At 39.2% G+C, this 16,596-nt stretch overlaps 1 protein-coding gene across 1 annotated transcript; it reads left to right on the top strand.

The window, feature by feature from the left end:
- Nucleotides 1-179: 179 nt before the first annotated feature.
- On the top strand, nucleotides 180-16,051 carry fbxo8 (F-box protein 8). Its single transcript, XM_050043943.1, has 8 exons — nucleotides 180-364; nucleotides 2,082-2,211; nucleotides 3,788-3,871; nucleotides 4,933-5,077; nucleotides 5,495-5,621; nucleotides 5,966-6,084; nucleotides 7,236-7,432; nucleotides 10,884-16,051. The coding sequence occupies exons 2-8, from the start codon at nucleotides 2,082-2,084 to the stop codon at nucleotides 11,069-11,071; spliced, it is 990 nt and encodes a 329-aa protein (XP_049899900.1). The 5' UTR covers nucleotides 180-364; the 3' UTR covers nucleotides 11,072-16,051.
- Nucleotides 16,052-16,596: the final 545 nt, after the last annotated feature.

Here is a 16,596-nt window from a genome sequence, read left to right as displayed (position 1 = left end):
ACGCACACCATTTTCTGCTTTTTTCCGTTGAGAATGATTTATCAATTTTTCAAAGGCAGCACGTATTTACATATAAAATGAGTTTGTTTGACTCTTTGATGTAAAATTTAATTTTTTCTTTCAGCGTTTTTGATTGTTCGATGAGTGGGGAGAGAACAGGGGGCGGGGCAGAGGTGACAGGAGGAGGAGTGTGGAAACAGATGATGTATGAAAGGTTCCTCCTGAACCTAAGGAGCAGCTGCTCTGTTATTAATCTGTTCTCGGCGAAATGAAATGACAACTGGATTCGTTTGAAAGCGAGGAAACTACATTTCCAGCTGTACTTGTGTGCAGGTCGGGTTGTCAGAGGAATCACTAAACTCAGGTGGGTAGTTCAGGGTTAACATTGAGCCGCTGTATCGCTCTTATTAGGAAATACTGCACTGTGCTCGTAGGAGAAATACGATCAATAACCTTTAATGAGGCAGCAAGATCAATCGATTCGGCTCGACACTATCTTCGTCAACTTAAACTAGCTCTGTAAGCTAACTCGGGGATTTGTAACAACAGATTGTGAGTGATAGCCAGTTCGGCCAATGACGTTCCAATCTGGAAGCTGCTGTGTTGTGTGTGGCCAATGATAAAGCAGAGGAGGCGGGACTAAAGTGCACACTACCTTGCTTGCTGGAACTTCCAACGTTGATGTTTACAACAGTGTAATGGATTTGTTTATGCAACACAGCTGATATTGGACAGGCTGAGAGGGAAAAGGAAGAGTGGGCAGTTTAATGAGGACAAAAACACCAGCAGTGCATCACTGCTTTGATTATTGTACACTTATGAGTCGACAAAAAAGATTAAGCTAATTTTGAAGTCCATCAGCACAGTCATGGCAATGCTTTAAACAGATGCTGATATTAGTGTGTCAGAAGGGTTAGCCTATGTCGTTTAATACACACTGAATGTCAGTGGTAGCTATGTAAGTCATCTAATTTTCCAGTAACACTTGAGCACTGTCTGTCATTTATTTATTTCATTTTACATAGTCCATATATACATATATAAACAAGGCTTTAAAGCCTGCTTTCTTAATTAGTAACATCATTTTCTCCATTAATTGGTTAATGTTATTTGGGCTATAAAATGTCAGAAAATGATGAAAAAATGTGTGCCAGAGTCTATGAAGACGTCTTTAAATGACTTATTTTGTCCACAACCCAAAGATATTCAATTTACTGTCATAGAGGAATAAATAGACCAGAAAATATTCACATTTAAGAAGCTGGAATCAGAGAATATAACTTTTTTTTTCCTTGAAAAAAATCACTTTTCAAAATAGGTGGCGATTGATGTAATAGTTTCCAACTAGTCGATTATCGTTGCAGCGCTAAACACATTTAACACATGATGACCACAAGCATCTAAACTCAGGGTTCTGCAAGCACATGATACTAGCATGCCCTCCCACATTACATCACTGTAGTCCATCTGTATTTTTTTTTATTTTCATCATATGATTCAGGGAATTGTAAAACCACTGTAGCTGTCATAAAGTGTCCTGAATATAATCTGACTGTAATGACTGGCAGCTGTAATCTATTGACAAAGACACTGTCGTAGGCATGATTGAAACTATCACACATATAATGTTAGGAATGTTCAATGTAATACTTGAGACTTAAATGGATTGGTCAGGTTATGCCTGACCCATTTTATATTGCTTCTCAGCAGCACGTAAGCTTTAACATTAATCACAAGCTGTGTTTCACAATATGACAAATCAAAGAGAAGGAATTATAATTACAGGAGGTTCAATATGTTTTCTTCTCAATCATGAGAGCCTAGAGTTGTTCGGCAGAATTGGTCTAAACGTGTGGTAACTTGTTTAATTCACTTGTGGATTTGCCTTTTTATCAGGTTGCCAGTTATGGAAGATCACAGCAACAAGTGAACCTCAGTGTATCCAGACTGAATTATATAATTTGTCATTATATCACTTGTTTTCCATCCTAACTACAAAGTCACCGACAGACACACAACAAGTTTAGTCAGATATATGAAAGCAAAATGTTTTCTTATGCACTTCTTATGCTACCATGCAGATGGGTCAAGCACTGTGGAGGCTGCCTCCTAGACAACAGCAGCAGCTTCAGGAAGAGCTTGCAGACCGACTAGCTGACCGAGGAGGAGGAGGAGGCGGAGGAGGAGGAGGAGGAGGAAGACGAGAGCAAGGTAGTCCTAATATTTTTTTTTTACATAAATATTATTTTTGGATGAGGATTTTGTAGTGTGTATGTGACTGCTGCTGTCACAAATGGTTGACATTAATGCTTCAGAGAAAATATGAACATGTTGTGACTTATCTGGTTGATTTAAATTCTGGGTTCCAGTCTGTAATAAACTTTTAACTCAGTATCAGCACAGCAAGTGCCAACTAAAATCAGTCCACCTGTTATTGTTAAACCCAACAGCTTCATTTTAAACGGTCCTGTTTATGTTTGAGGTTGGGTTGTGGATTTTTAATGCAAATAAAAATGAAGACTATGGATTTATTTAATTATTTGACTAGACTTTTTAATGCCAAAATTGTGTTACTGTCAAAAATGTAATCACTGTCAGTATCTTCTTTGAGTGTGTCCACAGACACAACTTTGCAGAAGACTTAGGACAGATAAGTCTGAGTCAGAGGTCATTGTGTACGTTTATGAAAGATCTAAGACAATAAAAACCATGTTAAAAACTTAATGTTTTTGAACAGACCATGAGATAAATCCAACCCAAACTTTTCACCCACAGAATTACTTATGTACAAAGAAAGTAACATAATGACCCAAGAACAACATGCAACATTCCAAGTCACATAGTGTAACAACAACACTCACAACTAGTTTTTATCAGTAGATATTTCTTACATACACTTCACTTGTTTGGCTTCTATCAGCTGTTTTAGTTACTCGTATTAGTTTTCTGCTCCCAGTATTCCATCCCTTTCTCCTTTTGTCTACTATACATCTGACCCAGGCTGGCTGTTCATCTTGCTCCCGTGTTTCTGCCCAAACCAGTTTGGCTCTGTTCAAAATGGCATACTGACATACTGTTCATACTGTTAACACAAAGTATGACGTAAAATTAAGTATGTAGTGTGCTTTGCTGCTAATGCATCGCTGCTCTGGTGGACTGTGAGGCAGACGGTTAAAATGATTAACTTTTGGAGAAAATCATTACAAATTATGGCGAGTGACATTAAGGTACAGCTTCAGCTGATGGGCATTGCTGAGTTTTGGCTTGACTGTGTTCAACCTTGAGGCCTGGTCACAAACTTTCTCATTTCACAGCTAAACAGTACACTTAAATATGTTTTTGAAAATATTTTAGGGGAGAAAAAGGCAATGCAGTAACAGAATCTTGATTCACATTTGATCAGTGCTGCCTAGTTTGACAGTTTGACTACAGTTCATGAGCTGTGATTGATGTGATTGACTGCTGCGTTAGAAACTCCTTGGTTCTGATTGGTTGTTTTCCTTCAGCTGCGATGGATTCTTGTAAATGTCATTAGAAGTAAAAGTAAAAATACAATTTAAAAAAGTCTTTGTAAAATATGTATTCATTTAATTCTTTATGTATTTGAATGATGACTATAACTCACAGTGTGCCTGGTCAGTCTGAAGCCACAATGCATGCTGGGATAGTCTTCCACTTTCCTGTCGTGCCAATTAGCAGTAAGCAAGTAATGACAGTGAATGAATGAAAAAGTAGAAAAATGATTCCAATATCTAATATTTTTTTATTTTGTTTTGTTTTCTCCTAGGGAAAGATGGAGGTCACCAAAGAAGAGTGCCTCAGCAGTGTTACGGCCCAGACATCTACCATCTGCTGAGAACACGCATGGGTGGTAAGAACACACAAAACACATGCTAAGCTACAAACAAAATGAAACAGCAAACTCACAGGAGAAGAAACTTTTATTTTTTAAAAGCTGTGCTCTCTAAACATAGACTATATTAAAAAAGTGGATGCAGCCAACATGGAATCACCAATTGGTTTGTGGACTACCAGTTTCAAGCCTGTGTTGTGCATTTTGGCCGTCGCCATCTTGGTTTTTTTGGAGCCAGAGGTGACCATATTTGGACGAGAGGGTGAAGCTGGGGAGGCTTTGATTGTTGCGCCTCGATCCTGATTGACAGGTTGGTGTGGTAGCAACCTGTCATTCACAAGGCAGCCACACCCTAAAGCATACCCTGCTTGTTTGTTTATTTTACTCTAAATGGGATCATCATTTACAAAATGAACATCATGCTGTATTAAAGAAGACTTGAAACTAACTACTGAGACCATAATCTCATGAGAAAAATGTCTACTGAGGTAATAAATCAAGTGAGAAGTAGAGTCATTTTCTAATAGACTTGTCTTTTTGCAACAAGTGGAGTCACCCCCTGCTGGCCATTAGGAAGAATGCAGGTTTAAGGCACTACCACATTGGCTTCACTTTTCAGAGCCAGAGGCTACATCCACTTCTATACAGTTTATGTCTCTAAATGTTTTTTTTCCCCGTTAAAGGGTTTTTTTTGGGGGGGAGTTTTTCCTTATCCGCTGCGAGGGTCCTAAGGACAGAGGGATGTCGTATGCTGTAAAGCCCTGTGAGGCAAATTGTGATTTGTGATATTGGGCTTTATAAATAAAATTGATTGATTGATTGAAATAATCTCTGGGTTGTGTGGATGGAACTTTACTGTCATTTACCAGCAATGACTGTCCATGATTATGATGTTTTATGCAATGGAAAGTGGCTACCAACTCAGGGAGGAAGTGGGAAAGAATACAACAAGAGGCTTCAAAACTACCACACTCTACTACAGTAATCTTGTACGCATTAAATCCTGTGTCACACGGAGATTAGAATTATCCTAAATATTTGTTTTCTGCCTTTCTCCTCCTTTTTCTTGTTGACTGTAGGTAAGGAACAGCATGGATTTATAGATTTGGAGATGTTGCCCCCTGAATTAGGCATCACCATACTGTCGTACCTGAATGCTACTGATCTGTGCCTGGCCGGCTGTGTGTGGCAGGACCTGGGAAATGACGAATATCTCTGGCAGGGGTAAGGAGGATCAACCCTAGTTTCTGTTACCTTTTTGTGAGGATTGATGATTTGATTGAGGTTCATAATGTTTCTTGGTGACCAGAAAGTTTTCTGAGCAGTGACAACAGCTGATCTGCTGTACTGATAAACAAAATAATTGATGACAGATAGACTTATGCTTTGTCTAAATTATCAGTTATGAGTACACCATCCAGTGCACTGCATTTTGCCGTACTTGTCAATGTTACGTCCTCGAAACACGGGAAGAGACAGAAAGTTCAAGATAATGAAAATAGATTACATGTTTTTGGCATGTTCTGAGCACATGTTTTTTTCTGTCAACTTGCCAGACAAGCCTTTTTTTCAGCACATGTATTTTGTAAAGCCTTTTTTTAGCTGTTTATTTTCTGTAACCCATGTATGTCAATCCACCAGGCTGTGTAAATCCACATGGGGACACTGCTCCATCTACAACAGAAGACTACCTGCTGGTTTCTCATATAGAAGACTCTACCTACAGCTAGATGAAGGCAGCCTGACATTCAACGCAAACTCACAGGAGGTAACACAAGCCCAAACATCTAAGATCCCTAGTCCTATAGACGCATTCTACCTCACAGCTTCTGTACTGTGTGTGTGCGTATGTGTATGTGTGTGTGTTGAGTGTGTGCAGTGCACATGTTGGTTTCTGGAACAATGATTTCATGACAGAATTATGTGTTTGATGATGTCATTATTCTGAGCTTCTGATGTTTAACCAATCAATCACTTCAACATCAAAGTGTGTGTCTGGATGGATTAAGACTCTGTTAGACCCACACTCACACTGTGATTCTCCTTCTTTCTCTCTGCATGTGTGTGTGTGTGTGTGTGTGTGTGTGTGTGTGTGTGTGTGTGTGTATGCAGGGTATTAGTTACTTTATGTCTAAAGGTATATTAGTGGATCATCCGACAGAGTTGGCAAAATTCATCTTCTACACTAGACGGCTCAACTGGAAGATGCTGAGGATTTACCTGGATGAGAGGTTAACACAGAAACACACACAATACCCAGAAAACTCAACACAAGACTTCCACAACAGTTTGTAACAATAAAACAATGGATACGTCTGTAAGAACTAGGGGTGGGACTGTGTCGACTGACTATATCAAGTATAAATTGTCACGTCATTTTTTTCTAAGCCTACACATAGTCCCCCGCTGATCCAGACCAATCTGTCTTGGGGAATAATGTGTAGGGTGAGACGTGCGTTTTTGTATCTACAGGGCTCCAGGCTGCGACCATTAAGTCGCATTTTGTGACCATGGAGCACCTCTGCAACTTGTTTTCTGCTCTGCAACTTGTTTTCTGCTAACAATCAATAAATCCTCACATTTAAAAAGCGCTGTGATGATTTAACTTTCTGCTAACAGCTATCTGTTGACAAAATCATTGACAGCCTGAAACAAGCAGGATTCTTCATAATAAGAGCAACAACACTTTAACTTTTTTTTGTTGCAGTACTTTATTTAACCTTATTATAACAGTACTTTATCTTAATTATAACAATACTTTATTTGACTTTATTATAACAATACTTAATTTAATTTTATTATCACAGTACTTTGTTTAACCTTATAATACCAGTACTTACTTTATTAAATTTCTTAAAACATTATTTTATTTTATTTATTTATTATTTTATTTAACTAACTATTATAACAATATACTTTATCTAACTTTATTATAACAGTACTTAATTTAACTTTTTCATAACAATACTGTAACTTAACTGTAACAGTACTTTATTTGAATTAATTTTAACAGTAGTTTAATAGTCTACAGGCATTTAGAAGAGATTTCAAATTATTTTATATATTATTGTGTATTGCAATATTATTTATAGGCCACATCGCCCAGTCCTAGTGACAGCTTTTTTTGTGTGATACTTCTGCATTGCCTTAAGAAAGTCTAAAACCACCCCTGAAATAATTAGATTTATTTTTTTATATTATAAGTTCACTGTGGAGTGGTGTTTATTTAATGTGTCTACTATGATACTAAAAATACGTTTATTGGTGCGCTTTACCTTTGAAAAGAGCATGAATCTCGTATTTCAGCAACTGTCATTACCGGCATACAAATACAAAAGCTTATTCACTTATTCTGTGTTTGTGTATGTCCGTGTGGGTGCAGGCGGGATGTCCTGGACGAGTTGGTGACCCTCCATAACTTCAGTAACCAGTTCCTCCCCAACGCTCTGCGGGACTTCTTTAGGCACATTCACGCACCAGAGGAGAGAGGAGAGTATCTGGAAACTCTCATCACCAAGTTCAGCCACAGGTTTTGTACCTGTAACCCTAGCCTTGTCCGAGAGCTGGGCCTCAGTCCTGGTTAGTACTCAGACACACACATCAGTAGTGAACACATGCAGTATGTTAACTAGTAGTCTTTGTAGTTGTGGTTTTAGGCTTATTGGCATTGACTGTTGTTTAAACTCTGGAGATAGAGACAGATGAAAGGTTCAAAGAAAATCAGATGGGTATAAAGGGACGTGCCCAGTGAAGGGAAGCTAAGGTTTGTGTAATATGGTCAAACTTTCTAGTTTCGTTAAGATTCCAGCTGCAGCGTTCTGAACCATTTGAAGACTTTTAGTACGAGATGTAACAGGCCTTATAAAACATTACAATCAAGTCAGGTTTTAAGAAAGGTGCGTGTTGGGATGTCTGCGTCAGTTATGGACAGATGAGTTTTAGCTGTGTTGAGCAGGTTAAGAAAGAAGGTCTTTGATGATTCTTTGATGTGCTGCACTTTGCAAACCTTGCCCACGATGACCTAATGCAACCACAAATATTAAAGGGACCCCATATAACAGTACAGGAACATCTCTACTGCTTGACAAATTTCTATGATCTCATGGTCAATATGATATAGAAATTTTGGTGCAAATATGGCAAATGATTGATTTTATAGCAAGTCTTGTTTAGGTGGCCAAAGAGCGCATGAGAGGAAATGTGTAATAGACAAATTGGATTGTGGTCTAGGTCTAAGTTTGATTGTAATTTTTCCACCAGATTCTGAAGGATGTTGTGTAATAGTGGACATTTTAAAAGGTCAAGGGGTCACATGGTGACATTGCTGATATCTGAGAGTTAAAAAATAGATAATGGTATTTTGGACAACATTTTATTACTTAGAAAAAGGAAGCGTATAATTATGAATGAAAAATAAGGCAAATAATTTTAATGAGTATTAGCGAAAATTCATCATTTGAAAACTGTGATCAAGATATTTGCTAAGTGGGACATTTGATATTAAATAAACAACAACAAAAAAAACAATTGTTATCTTTTGGCTTTTCTGTCACGCAATTTCTTGTTACTTATCAGCCAACATATATGCAGCGACAGTACATATGTAGTACTCTAAAATGATCCATTTGTACTTAAATTGTGTACACAATTTGTGCTCACAGTTGTGTACAGTGACAACTGGGCCTGAAGGTGGCGCTAGAGGAAAGGTCATGGATTGTCCCACATGAAAGAGGCTTTATCCTCTGGAGAACGTAAATACTTTCATTAAGTTTCAAGGCAAGATTTTAATATTTCGGGTGTCTGGGTTGAGATTTTGACTTGATGGTGATACCACAAGAGAGGTCAGGGGGTCATCGAAACATTCAGAAAAGTCCTCTCTTGCCATTAGTATCCACTCTATCCTGAGCCTAACCAGACATCACCATATTAAACCCTGCAGCCAGAAGTCCAAAAACTCTAGTGACAGAAAAAGTGATTTTGAAGTTACTACACTTCTGACCCATCGGCCCGACCGCAAAATGAGGGGAAACCCTCAAGGTTTTATTTTCAAGTAATCCCTGGCTTCAGTACTGTCAATGGAGCGTACATTTACCAACTGAGGGCTTTGTTAATGCCAGCAGACCATACAGAAACCAATCCCCGACTCTGTTACTGTTAACTCTCTGGTCCTTCTCATATGATTAGCAGGATTAGTGTAATGGTTTTGAGCTCAAGGCTAGAGATGGATGGATGGATGGCTGCCTTTCTGAAACCAGCCCTTTCATTTCACTGCAGTTCTGCCCCTGCATCCACTCTGGAAAGGATTGGGCACAGCAGTGGAGAACAGCTTAGAGTTTATTAGTAGCACAGTATACATTAATGTATCTTATTCATCATTTAGCTATAATTGAAATAATAAATCTACAGTACTTGTTTCTTTGACTGCCCCTTTTCTATCCCTTTAGAGTGGCTCCTCTTGCAGTAATATTTGGGTTTAAAGGGTTGAATTTGAGGTTCCATGGATTGTTCTGTAGAGTGAAGCTGAGGTCAAATTAAAGCAAGTCCTGGGTGTATGTGTGTGAATGCACCCAATGCGTTCTCAATGGCTCAGACCACATTCAGAGGGCATTTCTTCAGCAGTGTGAATGCTAATGTGTCCTGGACCACATTAAAGGGCCTTGCTTATCTGACTCAGACTGTCTGCCGCTACACAGGTTCGATACAGTGCTGTTGGACCGTCCCCAGAGCCGCTCTAGCAAACGGTTCATTCAATGTCTGCTCAGTTAGCAGAAGCTAACACAGCAGCAGGTATTTAATAGTCTCAACAAACTCACACCGACATAAAAATGGTCTGACTCATTAATAAGTGTTAGATAATGTTAGACATGTGATGCTAGCCGTGTGTGAGTGCAGGCGGACTCTCAGCAACTGTTCACAGTGCAGAGCTCAAACTCCCCCAGCTGTAATCTCCTAGCATCAGGGAGGAGCAGGGGATGCGGTATAAAAATCAGCTTAAATTTTAAGCCTTGTTACTATTATAATTTAAGAGCTATGAGACTAATGATGTAGTTAAAAGAGGCACTGCAAATAATGTGGGTTGCTTTTAATTCCCGAGTGACTCCACCAAAAGATAAAAGGAAACTTTAAATGTAAGCTTGAACACACTTTATTAAAAAACAACTCCTCTCTCCAAAGTAGAGTACAAGAAAAAACAGCTGGAGTAATGTTTACCACAGAAAATTGTCCATTGTGCCCAACTCAGAAACAGTCCTCTTACATAAGACAGCATGATCCAACAAAAGAAAGTGTCCAAGAAAAAAAGTCCAAAAAGGAATAAAACTCACCTGCTGTTGAATCGAGAAAATAAATATTCTGGCCTAGGCTTGATGGCTTGCTCAGTTTTTTTTGGTCCTCCATATGTGTAGTGTCTCTGCTGCCTTCAGTTGGTCGAGGAACCACCATAACAAAAGAGTCAAATGTGTTTTTTCTCCGTGGCAAGCTGCTCAGCTCCAACCTCAGTCATCTGTCTCTCTCTTCAAACACAATCAAAATCTCCTCTCCTTTGTTCCCCAGACCACGCCCCCCTTACACCTGTGTAAAAGAGCACCCCTGACCAGTGTATACAACAGGGGTGAGAGGGACGCAATGCCTGAGAAGATTAACCTTACTATTAAAATCTCTAATAATAATATCCATGTATTTCTCCCCTCATCTTTGTGGTGGTGTCACATAATAAACAGGATAAACAGGAATGCATTATCTTCTTGCAAATGGAAATGGTGTACGTGTTTATTTGCATATAGAGCAGGGAAGGGAGATCTGATTACAAGTGGTCACTGGAGACACATGTGGAGATGCATTTTAATGCCAGACAAACAGAGCTGTTCACGTTTGATCTGATCATTCAAGATGCATATTAATACCAGGTGTAAATAAGCTCTTTGACTTTTCAGTTTTAGCGCTAATTTCCTGTTGTATTTCATACCACACTCAGCTCGTGAGAAACAGCAACAGTCCTGTTTGATCACGGCCTGCTTTCATCTCTCTGCAGATGCTGTCTATGTGCTGTGCTACAGTCTCATCCTGCTGTCCATCGACCTGACCAGCCCCCATGTCAAAAACAAAATGTCCAAGAGGGAGTTTATCAGGAACACTCGCCGAGCAGCACATAATGTGTCGGATGACTTTGTAGGCCACCTCTATGACAACATATACCTGATTGGCCACGTGGCTGCGTAGCTCTGCCTGCCGGCTGTCCAGTCGATACCCTCATACTGCACTGAAAATTGGGAATTGGTGATCGGGTTCCTCTATATGTCTGGAAAGTATGGGACATTGTGGAAATGGATTTTAACAATTTTCATGACAACCAATAAATCTTACTAGAAAGGTTAGAAAAACAAAATTCACCAATGCACTGTGAGACAGACTGTGCTACCAAATATTAGTAATGATTCTAATTAAAGGCGCGAAACATCAGAAATGTCTTTAAAACCAAGTCCGTGCGAAGAAGGAGGTTTTAAAATGGAACCATGAAGACGAGCTCTGATAACTGCACTGACTGATGGTGACTACTGATTGGTGGAGGGAGGAGGCGGAGCACTGCCCCTCAGCCTGTCACAGATGCCGGGACAGTCCTGCTTATTTCCTATTGGACAGCTGCTTAACGTTCACCAGTAGGACGTACACTGGCCCGTACTTATAAGTGACACAGCGAGGCTAACACAAGACCACTCACTAATATCACTAGTAGCATTTACCAGTGTGACTAATGACAAAGCTGCATTGGAGCTATTCTGCAAATCAGTTGACCTTGATACCTCGTCCAGTGGTAACAACCTGAATGTCCCAAGTGTCAAGATTCAACTAGATCTGGTTTTCTGTTGGGTTTTTTTCTTTTCTATAACACGAGTAAAATGAACAACACATTGGGTCTCATGCAAGAACATTTGCGTATTCCTATCCCAAATCTCTTTTTCTTTTTTCCATTGAGGTTTGCTTGTATGTGTTCTAAGTCAGAAGCACCAAATTGCACAAACTTGATGTAAATGGCTCATTTTATTCTGATTAATGTCACTTATTGATGAAGAGGAGTACCCTTGTTGTATCTGATAATTAGCATAATTAGCACCCCTTTAAATTGCAACCTGTTCCACTTCCCATGTGGGCAGAAATGTTAAAGGTACAGTTCACCCCAAAATCAAAAATACATATTTTTCCTCTTACTTATAGTGCTATTTATTAATCTAGATTGTTTTCGTGTTAGTTTCTGAGTATTGGAGATATCAGCTGTAGAGACATCTGCCCTCTCTTTAATGTGACAGAACTAGATGGCACTCGGCTTGTGGTGCTCAAAGCGCCAAGAAAATACATTTGAAAAACTCAACAGCAATGTCTCTTTCCAGAAATCATGACCCGGTTACTCAAGATAATCCACAGACCTTGTTGTGAGCAGTTTCATGTAGGAACTACTTTCTTTCTCTTGAACTACAGACACCAATTGTAGAAGGAAGCGTGCATCTACTGCTAGCTCACCTAGCACTACTCAACTAGCTAAGGCTACAGCTCAGCTGAGGAGTAACTTCCTTTATATTCAAGAAAAGGCAGACATCTGTACGGCCGGTACCTCCAACATTGCAACTCAAACCAATACAAAAGAAAAAAAAAATGTGCATTTTTTATTTTTGGGTGAACTGTCCCTTTAACAGAGAGCAAAAAGAATTTCAAACAGCAGAGTTAAGCTACAACAAATGATAAAATCTAAAGTACCTCTCAGAAATTGGTAAGCTATGATGTCAATGAGATGATGTTTAGATAATCAATTTAGCACAATTAAATTTGGTTTAGTTTTCTGTTTTATTTCAGTTCATTTCAGTCTCATATTTACACTCAGATTTCAGATAAAGGCAGTGTAATTCTTAAATCAAACAAGTGTTTTTCCTCTACAGACTATCTGTATGTGGCTCGTGTGACGGGTGTGGACCACTTGTGAAATTGATTTGTAGCTAAGAGAAAATTACTGGTACAAGGAAACTGATGAATGCCACAAATGTGAAATTATTTAATACACAAGAAATCCTAAAACAACATACATTCAGATGAATTGTTTTATCTTAAATCTGATGGTCACCCAGATAAAAGCGAAGTCACACTTAGTATTTTCAGTTTTATGAGAGCCAACTTACTAATATTTTGTGCAAGCTTTGTTCTGATTATGAGAGAAATTGAATGTATTTTTTTTCCCATGACATTAGGGAAATGTATAGTCACAGTGAGGTGAGCTTGGAGGTGACACGCTTGTTGTGTAGCAGACAGATTACAGCAGTTTTGGTATTATGCTGCTTAATGAGGGCGGTAAATAGTGATGAACCTGGCTCTAAACCTGGCATCATTATCAAGGAAAAGGCTCAAGTCAAGTGTGGAGAAAGATAATGTTAAGTAAAAAAAAATTAAGGAGTTCCATCAAGTCATCTGCAATTCTTGGCTCTGGAACAAAACCACTGGCCGAAGTCTGTGGACAACAGCGCACTTAACTGTATGAGGTTTATGAAGTTCTTGTGTTTTGAAATTAATCCTGCTATAATTTCCTATTTTTGCACAGTGCCCATGTATTTATCCCCCAGTTCCCACAGTTTTAGCTTTAGGCCCCAAAGTCATAGACTTCCATTGTCTGAAAAACGGCCCACAACAACATAGCTATTGCTGCCATGACATAATGGCATAATCCATCAATTTAAATTAGACATGTAGTTTTATAATGACTGTGAAACACCACAACCGCTGCAGCTGTAATCCCGTCAGAGGTGGTGTCATTCTTCCAGGAATGAATGGAGAAGATTATTATGCATCTCACAACACGACACCATCCCTTATTATTTAGCCTTCCATTCATGGTAACTAGCAGCGCACAGTCATGGAAGAAAGAGAAACTATTCATATTAAACACTATAATTAGCAGTGTGGTAAAGTAATAGGTAAAATATAGTGTAAATTTAAATGATGGATTACGTTTGTCAGTGCAGGGATATGTGAGTTGTTTTTAATGAATTTTTGAATAGCGGAAGCCTGTTACATCTGGAGGGCAACTAACCCAATGAAACCAACCCAGAAGAAATGTTGGCGTTGTACAATTCTGCAAACCACAGATACATTTGCATGTTATTGTGCAGCATACATTGAAACTTCACAATTTAACAGCGCTGCAGTCAACGTGTGGTGAGGTTTGGAAACGAAAACCACTTAGTTTTGGTGAGGAAAAGACCATGTTTTGGCTCAGATTACCTGCTTTTAGTGGCACAGTCCTGGCAGGAAATGCAGTGATGTCCTGGTAAAAAAACAACTACTGTTCATGTCACCATCGCTGCTGGAAGCACAGCTCCACCATCTCCTTCAATCAGCTCATATACTACATCACTTTTGAAACGTGATATATATGAAATAAAAATGGTTTGCAGAAACATACAACGCCAACACTTTCCTCTGGTGCCTGGGCTGAGGGCAACACTACCATAGAGAAGATGTGGCGCCTGACATTACAGTATGTAAAAGCCAATCTGGAGAGTGTAGAAAATACTTTAATCGGGTCATATTGACACTTAAAACTTTCAAATGTGAAATATTTTCAGCTGCTTTGAAAATGAATAAATGAAACAATGATGCTCATCAGACCTGAACGCAGCCTTATAGTCACTCTGTGCTAGTAGCGTCAAGTCCCAGCAGCTCGCATGTAGCCGCAGCTAACAGTGAGGCATCACAATGCTCGCTGATTGTAACCATGGAAACAGATGGGATGACACAGAGAAGCAGTTTTGTATTAAAACCTTTTTTTAAATTAAGGGTTTATATCATAACCTAGTTAGCCATTGCAATACCAACATGTATATACTTTCTGATTTTGAGCCTCTTCATTAGATTGTAAATCTGACCATGAGTGAACTCAAAACATGACATGTATTCATTATTGCTGATGATGCACACTGATTTAGAGCTATATCTTCATTTGTTTTATTTAAATTATGAAGGAAATCCACTTCCTGCTGTGTGTGTTTTTTTGCTCCTTTGTGGTTACTAGAGGATTTTATGACTGACAACATGTACTGAGAAAATGTTCCATATATCTGACTCATTAAATCTGGGCTTGATTTTACTGACATGTTTCAACCACCTGAAGACGGACAGCGTGAGATAATAAATGGTAGAAGTAGAGAATCAGTTCTCAGAGGGCTATCACGCACCGCTCATTTTATGTGCTACACTGGGCCTCATGCAGCAACACTCTCCTTAATTTCTCTTGTATTTTATTTTTATTTTCTGTTAAGAGAAAAATAAGACAAGTCAACTCCAGATGCACCAAACACTCTAACCATCCAAATCTGATCTTACCCAGGTGTGCTGAATGATGAATCCCACTTGATCATGAATTAGAGGCGCATGGCTGATTGTTTGTTGTTAGCATATTAGCACCCCCTAAACACTAAATAAAGGCGGTGTTGTGCTGTGTGCAAATACTGAGCACATGCTCAACAGTTGGAGGGATGCCACCAAAAAAAGGCGATGAAATCAACGTACTGTTTAAGGAACTTAAACTTGATTTTTCCAGAGCAACTGCACTGGCGTTACAGGAAAGTAAAATCCCAGCAATGGCAAAACATTTGTGATGCTGTAAATGCCGTGTCAACAGAGGGATGCATAGTAACTGAAATTAAAGAAAATGGTTTGAAATGGGGGGCGGCACAGTGGTGTGGTGTTTAGCGCTGTCGCCTCACAGCAAGAGGGTTCCTGGTTCGATCCCGGGTGTGGGAGCCCTTCTGTGCAGAGTTTGCATGTTCTCCCCGTGTCAGCGTGGGTTCTCTCCGGGCACTCCGGCTTCCTCCCACAGTCCAAAGACATGCAGGTTAACTGGTGACTCTAAATTGTCTGTAGGTGTGAATGTGAGTGTGAATGGTTGTCTGTCTCTATGTGTCAGCACTGTGATAGTCTGGTGACCTGTCCAGGGTGTACCCTGCCTCTCGCCCAATGTCAGTTGGGATAGGCTCCAGCCTCCCTGTGACCCTCAAGAGGATAAGTGGTCAGAAAATGGATGGATGGATGTTTGAAATGGAAGCAAAAAAACACACCAACACACCATTGTGACGACTGAAGGACGAGCTGAACACATGCAACATCATCAAAGGGTTTTTTAAAGTTGTAACTGGGATCAATGGACCAATAGCCCACACATTTAATTAACTTTAACTTTAAAACATATTTGATTTTATGGTGTGTCTTTTATGTTCCTTACATTAAAAGAACTTTGTTTCCTTGCGTTGGTCCCTCGTGTTTGTGGACTCACTGTAAAAACAAGATGGTGTTTTTTCTTTCAACTGCTCATAAAAGTTTCTCTTCCCTAACAGAAAAAGCAAAAAAAAAAAGAACACTGATAAATTCCAGAAATTAACTGGTAGTAACAAAATAAGAAAATTTATGGATACAAACAAAAACAAGACAAAATGTGCTCATGTATCACTTCCTGCATGAGGCCTATATAACATTCACTTCAGTCATTATCTGGTTCTTCTTCACTAGATGAAGGTGATTCAGAGTGTGTTTCATTTCTCTCCAGTGACGTGAGTTATCTCACAGAAAAGCTTGAAAAATGGAAAGTGATTACTAACGTGAAGATTCTCCACTCTCTACAGTTTAAATGAGAAGCATTAGCAGATGTTCAAAGGCGCTAGGAGAGCAGCTTTATTCACTATTGTCAGTATAAACTCTGAGGTCATTTA

The sequence above is a fragment of the Epinephelus moara genome, chromosome 5, assembly GCF_006386435.1.
Source record: "Epinephelus moara isolate mb chromosome 5, YSFRI_EMoa_1.0, whole genome shotgun sequence".
NCBI lineage: Eukaryota > Metazoa > Chordata > Actinopteri > Perciformes > Serranidae > Epinephelus > Epinephelus moara.
The sequence above is the reverse complement of the archived record's forward strand: the minus strand, read 5'-3'. Positions and strand labels throughout refer to the sequence as shown.